General features: G+C 43.0%; 1 protein-coding gene across 3 annotated transcripts in view; it reads right to left on the bottom strand.

Moving 5' to 3' along the window:
• C2H1orf226 (chromosome 2 C1orf226 homolog) overlaps nt 1-6,472 on the bottom strand; it is a 309,368-nt gene extending 302,896 nt beyond the window's left edge. For all 3 annotated transcript variants that reach the window (XM_060090839.1, XM_060090840.1, XM_060090841.1), the window contains exon 1: nt 6,197-6,472. In XM_060090839.1, coding sequence (XP_059946822.1) covers nt 6,197-6,301 — 105 coding nt within the window. In that variant the 5' untranslated portion in view covers nt 6,302-6,472. The remainder of the gene's footprint in view (nt 1-6,196) is intronic.
• Between the last annotated feature and the right edge of the window lie 9,036 nt (nt 6,473-15,508).

Raw genomic sequence — 15,508 nt, 5'->3', positions numbered from 1 at the left:
TGTCGGTGAGGATGCAGAGAAATCAGAATCCTAACACACTGCTGGTGGAAAAGTAAAATGGTACAGCCACATCAGAAAACAATCTGGCAGTCCCACAATGGTTAACTATAGTTACCATGTGATCCAGCAATTTCACTCTTACCTACCTACCCATGAGAAATTTAAGCATATATCACACAAAAATTTGTGCACAAAATGTTTACAGCAGCATTATTCATAATAGCTAAAAAACAAACAACCTTAATGTCCATCAACTGATAAATGGACAAACAAAATGTGGTATACCCATACAATGGAATATTATTCAGCCATAAAAAGGAATGGAGTCCTGATACATGCTACAATATGGATGAACCCTGAAAACATCATGCAAAGTGGAAGAAGCCAATCACAAAAACCAACATACACCATGGTTCCATTTATATGAAATGTCCAGAATAGCCAAATCTAGAGACAGAAAGTAGATTAGTAGTTGCTTAGAGCTGGGGTGGATGGGGGTGGGGGGGGATGATAGTTAAAGGGTACAGAGTTTCATTTTGAGGTGATGAAAATGTTCTAAAATTGACTGTGGTGATGATTGCACAACAGTACGAATATATTGAAAACTACTTAATGGTATATTTTAAATTAGTGAATTGTATGGTATGTGAATTATAGCTCAATAAAGCTATTAGGGAAAAGGGAGTGGAGTAAAGAAGGAAGTTCTTTATCCAAAAACAGGAAGGAAGGAGGAAAGTAGCAGAGACCAAGTCTGCAGTGAAGGGCAGGAAAGTGGGAAAGACGGAAAGCGGGGTGGGCATGGCTCCAGGCTGCTGGGGGAGCAGGATAAGGGCAGCAGGAGGTCACTGAGGAGCTAAGGGCAGCCTCAAGGCAATGAGGTGAGAGGAAGCAGATAATGATGGTCAAAGAAAGCATTCTGAAGATTTGAGTTCTGGAAGTAGCAGCATTATGAGTAAGCGATAATAAACAATGAGTCTGATTAGTTGGACACGGATGATTGGCAAAGGTCAGCATGACGAATGAGTGTGAGATTCTGACCACTAAATGGACTGGGACATTTTGGGCAAAGGAGACATGGCAAAATCATGAAATGTACAGATAAGGTAGAAATACATTTGCCCATCAAATTCCAAAACACCAGCTCCAGAGGAACACCCTGGGGCACCTGAGAGCAAAATAAGGGTGAATAAAAACAGGTATTATTTCTGAGCAGTGCTGTATCTTTGAGACTCATCACCCCCCAAAGATTCATCTGGTCCAGGCAGAAGATAACAATGGATATTAAAGCATCTGGACAAATACCTAATAAGGTGAAATAACCTACACTTCCATGATGACATCAGCGAATACACCAGGGCCTCTATCTGAATCCCTACTTGTTCACAGTCCTGGAAGACAGGACCCTTTGGGGGGTGGGCGGGGGAGGGGAGAGTGCACACCCAGAATATAGCAGAGTTGTTTCTGAGAGCTTTTTACCACACACCACAGGTTAGGTTTGAGTTAGAGTACCCCACTTATGGTGAACCAACCTATGTAATGTCCTAATCTGGAAGCCCTCAAGACAGCGTGTTCAAGAGGCATCGCAGGTAGCCTGCTGTGTGGGGTTACTGTAATCTCTAAAATCTACATCATGGAAACCATCAGCCAGTGAAGCCATTTAGCAGGGAGGGAATAATGGCCAGAGAATTCAGTTCAGATTTGACCAAGGACTCCCAAATCCCCCAAATCACTCAGCAATAAGACAATATATTTACTGCTTTCAGACTTCCTACAACTGGAAATTTCTTCCACTTGATAAATAATTTGATGTTGCTGGCTATATATATATATATATATATATGTACCTGATATTGGGGGAGGGGGTTACACACAGAAGCACAAGACAAGGTACTCAAAGAACATTCGACATCACTGGAGAAGCTATATGCAGAGGAGAAAGAACACAAAATTTTATGGTTGACCATGATCCAAGGATGGCTTTGGCAATATCTCTCATCCCACGTGCACTCTTGCACTGTGACCTTGACACTCCCCACCAAGAAGTGAAGAATACTTCTCCTCCCCTTGAATCTGAGCCAGCCTATGGTCCAATTTGACCAACAGAATGCAGCAGAAGTGACTCTGTGTAACTTTGGAGGCCAGGCCTTAAGAGCTTCCACCTTCCCTGCTTGGAACACTCCCTCTTGAAAGCCAGCTGCCAGATCAAAGGGCCACCATGCTATAAGGAAATCCAAGCTACCCAATGCAGAGAACCTGCACGCGGAGGACTACCAAAGCACAACCATGAGAGTGAAGCCTTCTAGGACCTTCCAGCCCAGCCACAGCAGAATGAAGCCAAGTGAGTGATCCAGTCCACACCACATGCAGCAGAAGAACAGCCCAGCCGAGCCCTGCCTGAACTCCTGACCCACGAATCATGAGCAGATTAAACAGACATTGTTTTATGCCACTGAGTTTTGGGGTAGGCTGTTAAGCAGCAACAGATAACTGAAACCAACGTGAAGCCAGGAAACCAGGGATGAGTCCTGGTTCTGTTCTCACCTAGCTATGTGACCCTAGGTCGACGACTTCCCCTCTGGACCTCAACTTCCTCATCTGTAAAATGAGGAGGCTGTACGTGGTGAGCTAAGGTGCTTTCCAGTTCTGACAGGCTGCGCCACACATGCCCAGATCAGTGAACGGGCTAGGCAACGAGAGCTAGGAATACAGAGGGAGCTACTACTTCAGGATGAAGTTAAGGAACCATGGACGAGGAATCCAAAGGACTGGAGTGTGAGGCTTAAATGAGGCAGCACCTAGAACAATACATGGTCCATAGTAAGTGCTCACTAAATATCAGCTATAATCATTATTCTTTCATCTTATCAGTTCTGGGACTCTGGACAAGTTAATCTCTCTGAGCCCCAATTTTTTCATCTGAAAAACAGAGATAACACTAATGTCCCAATTTCCACATGAGGAAAAGTTTGTGTGTGTGAAAGTCGCATGCAAATCAAAAATCACCTACAAATGTAAGGCATAACTATGTTATTAATACTCTTATTCTTTGCACCACTGTCTTGAGAAGTCTTCTTCTCATCCAGCAAGCAGAGACAGCCAGTTGATGGCACTGGCCACCAAGAAGGCATATCGGGAGAGGGAGAGGGAGAGGGGGAGACAAATACAAAGGAGCCACACAAGCTTTCAAGCCGAGAAGGATTTTACCGCCTACCCACCAGCAACGGTCAGTGAGCCAGGTGCCCTTTCTGACACGGAGGGCACTATCCCTTAAGAGCAGCTCCCAGACCAAGGTTATATCTTGAAAGAGCCTAGCACTAAAAGTGAATAATTTTCTACATCAGAGTCAGAGAGGCCAACAACCTAAGGATGCCCCACCAGTGAACCGTGAATCAGACCAACCGCCCAGCATAGAGTGAACATTCCATAAAAAATATTAAATGAATAAGCATTGCATTTGAGAGTCTGAAGTCAAAGCTCCCAAGTTTAGATCCTGTCTCTGCCATACCCAGCTATGTGCACTAAAGCAGGCAACATATCGTCATTTATAAGGTATAAGGAGATCCACCTCCGGGGAAGCAGTGAGAATTACATGAAGTACTGCAGGTGAAAAACCTCTAGGATCCTACTTGATAGTTAAATGCACGGTGTGTTTTTTAAGTGCACAGAACCTCTGGCACCCAGATGCCCTTCAACCCTAGCCATAACCTTTTCAATCTCCGCGGCACCCTGAAAATGAGCGGCATCCATCCAAAAAGTCATTCCATCCAGTGTTGATTCTGAAAAACTGCCAGCCCTTGGGAGTGAAAGACCTGGGCTCATTTTCCAAGAGTATCTGACAAGGCAGCACTAATACATTTACATTTTACAGCCTGTGCTTTTCCAAAACAAGGAATGAGTGTGTTGTGGATTTAACCCTGAACACCCAGTGATCGTGCAGTTCCACGGACACTGCTCGGAAGGGATGTGAAAACCAGCCAGATGAGGTGCTTGCCAGGTGCTCATGAGACAGAAAAGCTTCTGCTTCCACCTCTACTCAGGTCTTGGTTGACATGATTTGAATGTACTGGTGTCCAGCATCGATTACCAACAGCTGGGAGTTAGGACCCAGTTCTCAAGGTCAGCCCTGTCCTTTCTTCCCGACCTCACCATTCTCAAAGCAGAACCCATGGTTCACCATGTCCCACATCTGCATTGGGAACACAGCTGCGACCAACTGTGGTTCCCCTTCCTCTTATGGAGCACCACTGTGTGTGAATCCAGGCAAGTTACTATAGGAACTACACCACACAACCCCCAGACATTTGCTTAGAAAAGAAACTACATGTTGGGAAAGAGAGGGTAAGATCCAGCAAGCTGGAGGCAAGCCTGAAGCCAGTGTTTCTCAAAGTCTGGTCCCAACCACCTGCATTAAATCACCTGGAATGCTCCTTAGAGGTGCACAGTCCTGGGCTCTCCCCAGAGGTGTCAGATTAGAATTGGAGGTGGCAAGAATCCGACTCTAACAACCTCACCTGGTGATTATTATGCATGCTAGGTTATGAGTCCTAGCGAGGACCAAATGCAGAGACTGTGAGAAAAGAATTAAAAGGTTAAAAACACTTTATTTCTGATCTTTCTTCTTTTGTTCATTCTTGCAAAACAGAGCCCTGGTGAACCAAACAAGACAAAAGCCAATTTCCCAGTTTATGCATGTCCAAGAAAATTAAATCATGACGCGACGAAAACTCATACTTGAAAATTTTAAAACCTGCTCACCAAAGCAACAGGCCTGGACAAAAATTAACCCAAACATCCTATATTAGACCAACCAGCTCTATTCTGAGAGAAGCAAGATAAGATCTTGGCTACAGCCCCACTCTGGTCCCAGCCATACCCAGTAATTCAGCTCTGCATTCCACTGCAGGGTTTGATGTCTGGGGAAACAGGGGGTGCCCTCCTAGCTCTAGCAAATATGGCTGGGGGAAGGTTATTCAGGGAGAAAAAAAAAAAGGTAAGATTTAAGAACTCACACATCTCCATGAGAAGGAAGAATAATCGAAAGTAACTGACCACATTGGACTCATATCAGACACTCAAAAAGATGTCTCAAGAATTGAAGGAAATAGCCACCTGATGGAGTAACCCTTGCCTGAGATGCTAACACCCTGCCATCTACGAAGCCATAAAGGAGAAAAAGGGAATGAAGACTGTCTCCACATCGGAAGTACTACCTTTTCAAAACCAGAAGACACAACCTACTTGGAGGGGTAGTATTTTCTGTCACTTACCAGTGACAGGCACACAGTAGGTGCTGAGCATCCCTGAGTCTTGGGGGGAGGGCGTCAAGCTGCATGAAGGAAGAGCAGAAACACTCTTCCCCTGTGATGCGCAGCAGGAACCCCAGCTGTAATCTCAGAAACCAGAACTCCTCACTCTGGTAAGTGCATCACGGGGTGGGGGGGGGGGCAGCCTTATTCACACCTCATGGTGCAGTACAGAGGCTTCCGCCCCGCCCCCTCTCCCAAGGATGGACCTGGGGTTTTGAGCTGAAAATTCCAGTCACCCCCGATAAATTCTTCAGCAGCGGTCCCCTACTAGCTGCTGAAACTTAACATTAAGCCACAAAACTAGTAACCGGGCGGATTTCACCACACCTCCCCCCCTTCAATGACTGGCACTTGCAAAGGAGTCGTAGCAAATAAGGCGTTTAGGAAGTGACTCTGACACCTGGCCGGGGTTACCTGGAATCTAAAAACGAAAACCACCCCTTTATTATTTTCTTCAATCAGGAAGCAGGTATTCCCCCTTTAAAAGACCTTCCTGAAAGCACCTCTCCCAAGGGATCCCAACAGGTAAATAACACCAAAGCTTCCCTAAATCGATTCTAAAGAACCACGTCCAGGCTGCGCTCACCCACTGGCTTCTCCTCAGAAGAAGGGATCCGGGAAGTAACTCAATCAGTCCAGGATGGGTAAGGATGGGGGAGTCTGCAGGTGGGAGGAGGGGGGTGAAGCAACACGGCTCAAACTTTGCAGTTGCTCTTTAGCAGTTCTGGGCAGGAGCCCGCGGAACTCTATACAGAGAAGGGGAGTCACCCTCCCTAACAGAAAGGCCCCCAAATCAGCCTAACCCACCAGCTCTGCGTCCGGGATGGCTGCGCATCCCGTCCACTCACACATGCCCCTCCGGGGCAGTGCCCTCCCCGAGGCCCCCTCACCTTGGCCTCGAAGCAGATGCCGTGCTGGAAGGCGTCCTCGTTGTGCAAGGGGATCCGCAGGTCGTGCCCATCGTCCACAAGGTTGTACTTGGTTTTGCTGGGCATGGTGACCCGCGGTGGACCGGCTCCTCCAGAGGCGGCGGCGGCGGTGGCAGGAAGGGGCTGGCGAGACCCAGGAGAGAGGAGGCGAGAGCTGGGGGCGACGGCGCGCGGAGGGGGCGCAAGCGGAGGGGCGCCCTGGCCGCGCGGCGGCAGTGGAAGCCAGGACTCGGAGCGACGCCGAGGGCCGGGCTGCAGCAGGCGCGGATGCGGGCGACGCGAGCGGCGCTGTGGCCGCGCAATTCCTACCGGCGAGGAGGGTGGCGGGGGCGGCGGCGGGAGCTGGCGGCGCGACGACCGGGCTGGGGGAGGGGAGCAGTGGGCGCGCGGCCCGCGGCGGGACTGGGCGCGGCACTGGCCCGGGAGCAGTGGCGCGGACAGACCGGGACGAGGAAGAAAAGGCGGCAGCGGCAGCGGAGCGGGGTGCCTGTCACGGAGACGCCGGATCAGCCGCCGGCGAGCGGCTCCTCCTGCGGGGTGGGCCCGGGCCGGCTCCTCCCGCGGGGCGTCCAGGCCCCGCCCGCCGCCGGGTCCGCCCCCGCGCTGCCCGCCGAGCAGGTGAAAGTCCCCGAGAGCGCCGCGCCCGGCCCTGCCCGCGTCCAACGGCCCGACCCCGGGAACTTCGCCCTGGCCCTAGGCAGCCGGGGTCTCAGGAACCCGGGCTCAGTCCTGTTTTTGTTTTTTGCAGTCAGAGTCTGAGCCAAGCTACTGATAGCAGCAGCGGCGCCTTGGATTTTCTGTTTTTGTTTTTTGTTTTGGGAGGGGGAGGGGCGGTGTTTATTGTTTTGTTTTTATGTTTTACCAGGAAGGCCCAAGTCCTGGCCCATATATATATATTCAGATCTGCACTGAGAGTCCCCTTTTCTCTGGAGAATCAAGACTGCACCCAAATGGGAGAGTATCGCAAGTGCTTTGTGTTCGTTCCTTTGAGCAGTGATTTGTGACTTGTGTATTGGGGGGTTGTGGAGATGCCTTTGGGGATGGTTTTAGTATTTAAAAGCCATCAGCCTTGTGGAAATGGAGTAGGCCAAAAAAGAGTACTAAGGACAAAAGAATCCACCACCTTTTTATTTTCTTGAACAACCTATAACCGGGTATGGACAAAATGAGCTTCCAAGTTATTTCTGTCTTATATTATTCTTCCTATCTTAGTAAGTGCTTGAGTTCAGTTTGCCTATTGTTAAAAGGAGGCCCATTCACTTTTCTCCTTTACATCAAGAGCTTTTTGTCGGGCAAAAATGTGCAAAGGAGGAGGCCAAAGGGGCAGTTACTGACCAATTATTTAGTATCTATCAAACCCCATGGGTAGAGGTACATGATAACTATGATTTACATGGCTTAATATTACCCCAGAGTCACCAAAAGCAACCAAACAGCCCGGTGCCAAGGCCAGCCCAACCTGAGATCCCTGAGACCAGATGGTCAGCTCCTCTGTTGAATTCATCAACTTAAACCGCTTTTAATACCTTGTGGACACATCCACCCAGGGCAACCTGAAATCCAAACGTCATTGACTGCTTGTTGTATAGTCAAGGTTTGGCGTCACCATAAAGCATCACAATGAAATTACTTGCAAAAGGCATGTCTTCCTATACTATTTCAATGCTAAATTTATGTAGGAGAATGCCATAATATAATTATGGCCATAATTATATTTCTGATTTTGTCCCATAGTGCTAACATACAATTGCCCTTTCCTATATATTGCCTACTCCTTATCTGCTGAAATTACTGCTCAAGATGTAGCATCTTATGGGATATCTCCTTATATAAAATCAAGCTGATGACTAAAATTAATCACATATATTATGCTGTATAGATTTTATTCATAAATATTAGTAAGAACCAAAAATAATTTGCACTGAGGAAATGCACCACTAACCTTTTTATAAATACAGGACATGAAAGTCTAATCAGGCATGTTTGACTCTTTGAATGTCACCGTGGTTTTAATATGCATCATAATGCACTCTCTAAAACCTGGCACAGGAACTCAACAACTAAAAGGCAAGACCTTAAGTACTTCATTTACATCTCATATTCCCTCCTGAATTTAAAAAGTCTTCTGAACTCCAAATGGCCTTTTCTTCTAGATTAACTTGGGTCCCACTGGACTGCTACATTTACCAGAATTTCATATCTAACTCTGTAACACATTCTTTGTAGACCAGACACAAAAAGCTAAAGCTCCAAAGATATTTCAGGATCTAGTATAGAGACTACTACATGGTAGACATCCAATAATTATTTATGGAATTGAATAATAATAATAGCTAATATTCACTGAGCTTTCTCTATGTGTCAGGCATTGTTCTTAGAGCCTTGCCTGTATTATCTCATGTATTATTCACAACAACCCTTAGGTAAAGCCCCATTTTATGAAGAAACTGAGGCAGAGAGGGCTACATAACTTGCCCAAGGCCACACACTTAAATTAGAAAGAAGCCAGAATTTGAATCCAATTCTTTGTTAAGAAGTGTTTCCATCGGCCTGGATTGTCATGAAAATCGTATTGCAAACGACATGCGTATCAAATGCAGGGTCCATGTTTTATTTAGGTGTATTTTGTTGCTAAGCTATATTTATTCCACTTCAGTTAGGTGCAATGTTCCCAAAAGAAGAGGACTGTCCTCTGCTTTGGCCTACACCTACTATAACGTCAGAGCCACACAGGCACAAAAACACCCTTCTTCCAGAAACAATGTGCATCCAAAGTAATTTCCTTTTTTTTAAGCAGTGATTTCAATCTTGTTTTTGCACCTTTAAATACAAGTGAATTTCACCCACAGCCTTTCCAAATTTTTTTTAAGTTTTATTTCTTAAAGTGAATGATAGGTACATGTATCACTTTCCATATCCGTCTGTATTGTAAACATTGCATAATACAATTTTAATCTGAAGTACACTTAATTAAAATATAAATTGCTAAAGCATACAATACTTCCTATGTTAAATTTTATTAAAACTTTGTTTAAAAATGAATCGGAAAAAATCCTAACACAGAACTTTAGAACTGGAAACTGCTCAGAGATCGTCTAATCCAGCTCCTTCATAAAGCCAAAGGAATAGAAACCCAGAGAGGTTAAGTAATTTGCCTAATCATCACTATAGACTAGATCTCCTAACTCAGTAATCTTTTCATCACACGAATATGGGTTAAAAATAAATTGCCAGCAAACTATATTTGTAGCACACAGTTGGAACTGAGAAAATTAATTGGCTTTTGATCATAAAATACCTGCTTTTCTATGCTAAGCACTTCCTGTGCATTGTCTCACTTGACCGTAAGAAGTAGGTACTATATCAGTATCCACATTTTACAGATGAAGAAACTGAGGCTGGCAAGGGGAACAGCTTGGGTAGGTCATAGAGCGGTAAGTCCTAAGACTCCTTTCATGACTATAACCAACAAAGAATGAAGAGTATGTCAGCTTGCTCAGTACTGCTCAGATACACACACAGAACTCACAAAATCTTTGTATAAATAATAGTATTAAATATTAACAACATGTAATCATTTCTTTCTATTAGCTAACAGTTAACTCCAAAAAGCTCCAATTATTTTTTCATGGCACGATTTTTACCTGACACTGTTTCCCCAGGCGTATAGATTTAGAAATCATTAGCCCATTTTAACAGGTGGCAGTAAAGATGTTAAGTGATTTCTCTGCCACCCCCCAAACATCCTCTATCACTAATAGTCTCTGATCCAAGTTTGGCTTATTATGATCTTTTCTTATGTAAGCAAAAATTTAGGATGTTTGCCCCATAAAAAAGATTATTCTAAAAGGTATCACATATTCTGATGCTGGCCTACATATTTTTCCCCTTAATTGAAACTGACTCCCCCACTTAACCTCCTTTATAAGGGCAAGCCGCATTTCCTATTGAGTCATTTATTTCTGTTTTAAAGGTAAATCTTTCTACAAAATTAAGCAAGTTATATTTTTATAAATTGAATACTCTTTCTAATCAACTCCCAGACAGGTATAACTTTTGGGTTCCAAGCTTTCCTCAACAGCTCACTAGTGCAGGCAAAATTAGAGGAAGAGGGAATGCACGTTGAGTGGGAAGAAGTGGCAGGAGGTCCCTCCCTCCGTAGCACTTTCCTCACACACCCCTGGACCAGAAAGGCATAAAACAAACAGATTGAAGGGTATGGCTATTTTCAGAGGGCCTGCAGACTGCTTAACAGCCTTCTTCCTCTTGGAACACTTGTGGAGAATTAAGAGATCTAGAGAAAGGAGCAAGATCTGATGAATTTTGAGCTGAAGAAAGAAGGTTGGGCCTCCCTTTTTCTTATACATTCTTCTAAGAATCTCTCTTGGATGGTGTACCCATTCCCTGCTTCTAATTCAAAAGATTCTTTTTCAGGTTAAAGTTAATAGCTGGGCTTCTTAGCCCTGCTTAATATTTCAGGTGAGAAATATTTATTGATTCAACAGCTTTTGGTCAAAAAGCCTTTCCATCAAAGGCAATAAAATAATATCTAACAAATATTCCTGCTATAATAGTTTCCTAGGGGTAGCAGGGGTTATAAGAGAGGTATATACACCCTTAGTGCAACAGACACTTTTAAGTGCAGAAGGTAATCTAAGTATGATCAAAGTAAAAAGTGAGAGGCACAATTTCTAAGTGTCATGGGACAGAAGGGAAGGAGAAAACTCACTGGGACCAGCATGGTCAGGAAAGACTTCAAGAAAAAGGTGAGGCTAATTATTAGAAAAATGTGAATCAAAACTACAATGAGGCACCACCTCACACTGGTCAGAATGGCCATCATTAAAAAGTCTACCAGCGTACACGCCTGTCAAGCCCAGGCAGAGTCCCTGATGCACTGGGTGGCGCAGGTGGCGCAGATGGCCTGGCTCTGACCCGGAGGACACCAGGCCACCCTGTGCATCTCAGGCCACCGCCCTGCCCCTCCAGCAGCTCCGGGTCCCCATTGCTGCACACCAGCTGAGCGGTTCCAGGGATTTCAGTGTCCATGTCTTTAGGAGATCATTAGTTCATCTGCCACATGCTTGTGGGATCTTGGTTCCCAGGCCGGAGGTTGGGCTCAAGATCCTGTGGTGGGAATTCCAAGTCCAAACCGCTGGACTAACAGAGAACCTCAGACCCCAGGGAATATCAGTCAGACTGAGGCCTCCCAGAGGTCATCTCAGCACCAAGACCCAGCTCTATCCAACTGCCTCCAAACTCGATTGCTGGACGTCTCAGGCCAAACAACCAGTAAGACACCACCCATCAAAAAAAAAATTAAATGACAAAAAAATATGTTACAGATGAAGGAGCAAGGTAAAAAACCTACAAGACCAAATAAATGAAGACGAAATAGGCAACCTACCTGAAAAAGAATTCAGAGTAATGATACTAAACATGATCCAAAATCTCAGAAACAGAATGGAGAAAATACAAGAAACATTTAACAACGGTCTAGAAGAACTAAAGAGCAAACAGTGATGAACGACACAATAACTGAAAGTAAAACTACTCTAGAAGGAATCAATGACAGAATAACTGAGGCAGAAGAATGGATAAGTGACCTGGAAGATAAAATGGTGAAAATAACTGCCAGGGAGCAGAATAAAGAAAGAAGAATGAAAATAATTGAGGACATTCTCAGAGACCTCTGGGACAACATTAAATGCACCAACATTCAAATTATAGGGGTCCCAGAAGAAGAAGAGAAAAAGAAAGGGTCTGAGAAAATATTTGAAGAGATTATAGTCAAAAACTTCCATAACATGGGAAAGGAAATAGTCAATCAAGTCCAGGAAGAACAGAGAGTACCATACAGGATAAAGCCAAAGAGAAACACGCTGAGACACATATTAATCAAACTATCAAAAATTAAATACAAAGAAAAAATATTAAAAGCAACAAGTGAAAAGCAACAAATAACATAAATGGGAATCCCCATAAGGTTAAGAGCTGATTTTTCAGCAGAAACTCTGCAAGCCAGAAGGCAGTGGCAGGACATATTTAAAGTGATGAAAGGGAAAAACCTACAAAGAAAATTACTCTACAGAGCAAGGATCTCATTCAGATTTGATGGAGTAAATAAAACCTTCACAAATAAGCAAAAGTTAAGAGAATTCAGCACCACCAAACCAGCTTTACAACAAATGCTAAAGGAACTTCTCTAGGCAGGAAACACAGGAGAAGGAAAAGACCTACAAAAACAAACACAAAAGAATTAAGAAAATGGTAATACAAACATACATACTGATAATTACCTTAAATATAAATGGATTAAATGCTCCAACCAGAAGTTATAGACTGGCTGAATGGATACAAAAATAAGACTCGTATATATGCTGTCTACAAGAGACCCACTTCAGACCTAGGGACACATACACACTGAAAGTGAGAGGATGGAAAAAGATATTCCACACAAATGGAAATCTAAAGAAAGCTGGAGTAGCAATTCTCATATCAGATAAAATAGACTTTAAAATAAAGACTATTACAAGAGAAAAAGAAGGACACTACATAATGATCAAGGGATCAATCCAAGAAAAAGATAAAACAATTGTAAATATTTATGCACCCAACATAGGAGCACCTCAATACATAAGCCAAATGCTAGCAGCCATAAAAGGGGAAATTGACAGTAACACAATAATAATAGGGAACTTTAAAACCCCGTTTTCACCACTGGACAGATTATCCAAAATGAAAATAAATACAGAAACACAAGTTTTAAATGACACATGAAATAAGATGGACTTAATTGATATTTGTAGGACATTCCATCCAAAACAACAGAATACACTTTCTTCTCAAGTGCTCATGGAACATTCTCCAGGATAGACCATATCTTGGGTCACAAATCAAGCCTTGGTAAATTTAAGAAAATTGAAATCATATCAAGTATCTTTTCTGACCACAACACTATGAGACTACATATCAATTACAGAAGAAAAACCTGTAAAAAATAGAAACACATGGAGGCTAAACAATACGTTACTAAATAACTAAGAGATCACTGAAGAAATCAAAAAATACCTAGAAACAAATGACAGTGAAAACACGACAGTGGGCTTCCCTGGTGGCGCAGTGGTTAAGAATCCACCTGCCAATGCAGGGGACATGGGTTCGAGCCCTGGTCTGGTATGATCCCACAGGCCGCGGAGCAACTGAGCCCGTGCACCACAACTACTGACCCTGCTATCTAGGGCCTGCGAGCCACAACTACTGAAGCCTGTATGCCTAAATCCCATGCTCTACAACAAGAGAAGCCACCACAATGAGAAGCCCGTGCACCGCAATGAAGAGTAGCCCCCACTCAACACAACTAGAGAAAGCTCGTGCACAGCAATGAAGACCCAATTCAGCCAAAAATAAATAAATAAATAAATAAATAAAATAAAATAAAAAAAGAAAGAAAACACAACAACCCAACACCTATGGGATGCATCAAAAGCAGTTCTGAGAGGGAAGTTTATAGCAATACAGTCCTACCTCAAGAAACAAGAAAAATCTCAAATAAACACCCTAACCTTACACCTAAAGCAATTAGAGAAAGAAGAAGAAGAACAACAACAACAACAAAAACCCCAAAAGTTAGCAGAAGGAAAAAAATCATAAAGATCATATCAGAAATAAATGAAAAAGAAATGATGGAAACAATAGCAAAGATCAATAACACTAAAATCTGGCTGTTTGAGGAGATAAACAAAATAGATAAACCATTAGCCAGACTCATCAAGAAGAAAACAGAGAAGACTCAAATCAACAGAATTAGAAATGAAAAAAGAGAAGTAACAACTGACACAGCAGACATAAAAAGGATCATGAGAGATTACTACAAGCAACTATATGCCAATAAAACGGACAACCTGGAAGAAATGCACAAATTCCTAGAAAAACACAAATTTCTGAGACTGAACCAGGAAGAAATAGAAAATATAAACAGACCAATCAAAAGCACTGAAATTGAAACTGTGATTAAAAATCTTCCAACAAACAAAAGCCCAGGACCAGATGGCTTCACAGGTGAACTCTATCAAACATTTAGAGAAGAGCTAACACCTATCCTTCTCAAACTGTTCCAAAATATAGCAGAGGGAGGAACACTCCCAAACTCATTCTACGAGACCACCATCACCCTGATACCAAAACCAGACAAAGAGGTCACAAAAAAAGAAAACTACAGGCTAATATCACTGATGAACATAGATGCAAAAATCCTCAAGAAAATACTAACAAACAAAAACCAACAGCACATTAAAAGGATCATACACCATGATCAAGTGGGGTTTATCCCAGGAATGCAAGGATTCTTCAATATATGCAAGTGACTCAACGTTATAAACCATATTAACAAATTGAAGGAGAAAAACCATATGATCATCTCAATAGATGCTGAAAAAGCTTTTGACAAAATTCAACACCCGTTTATGATTAAAAAAAAAAAAAAAACTCTCCAGAAAGTAAGCATAGAGAGAAACTACCTCAGCATAATAAAGGTTACATATGACAAATCCACAGCCAACATTGTTCTCAATGGTGAAAAACTGAAACCATTTCCGCTAAGATCAGGAACAAAACAAGGTTGCCCACTCTCACCACTCTTATTCAACATAGTTTTGGAAGTTTTAGCCACAGCATACAGAGAACAAAAAGAAATACAAGAAATCCAAATAGGAAAACAAGAAGTAAAACTGTCACTGTTTGCAGAAGACATAATACTATACATACAGAAGCCTAAAGATGCTACCAGAAAACTACTAGAGCTATTCAACGAATTTGGTAGAGTAACAGGATACAAAATTCATGCACAGAAATCTCTTGCATTCCTATACACTAATGATGAAAAATCTGAAAGAGAAATTAAGGAAACACTCCCATTTACCACTGCAACAAAAAGAATAAAATATCTAGGAATAAACCTACCTGAGGAGTTAAAAGACCTGTATGCAGAAAACTATAAGACACTGATGAAAGAAATTAAAGATGATACAAAGAGATGGAGAGATACACCATGTTCTTAGATTGGAAGAATCAACATTGTGAAAATGACTCTACTACCCAAAGCAATCTACAGATCCAATGCAATCCCTATCAAACTACCACTGGCATTTTTCACAGAACTAGAACAAAAAATTTCCCAATTTGTATAGAAACACAAAAGACCCCAAATAGCCAAAGCAATCTTGAGAAAGAAAAACGGAGCTGGAGGATTCAGTTTCCTGGGCTTCAGACTAT

Source organism: Mesoplodon densirostris, chromosome 2 (assembly GCF_025265405.1).
Source record: "Mesoplodon densirostris isolate mMesDen1 chromosome 2, mMesDen1 primary haplotype, whole genome shotgun sequence".
NCBI classification, from domain to species: domain Eukaryota; kingdom Metazoa; phylum Chordata; class Mammalia; order Artiodactyla; family Ziphiidae; genus Mesoplodon; species Mesoplodon densirostris.
The sequence above is the reverse complement of the archived record's forward strand: the minus strand, read 5'-3'. Positions and strand labels throughout refer to the sequence as shown.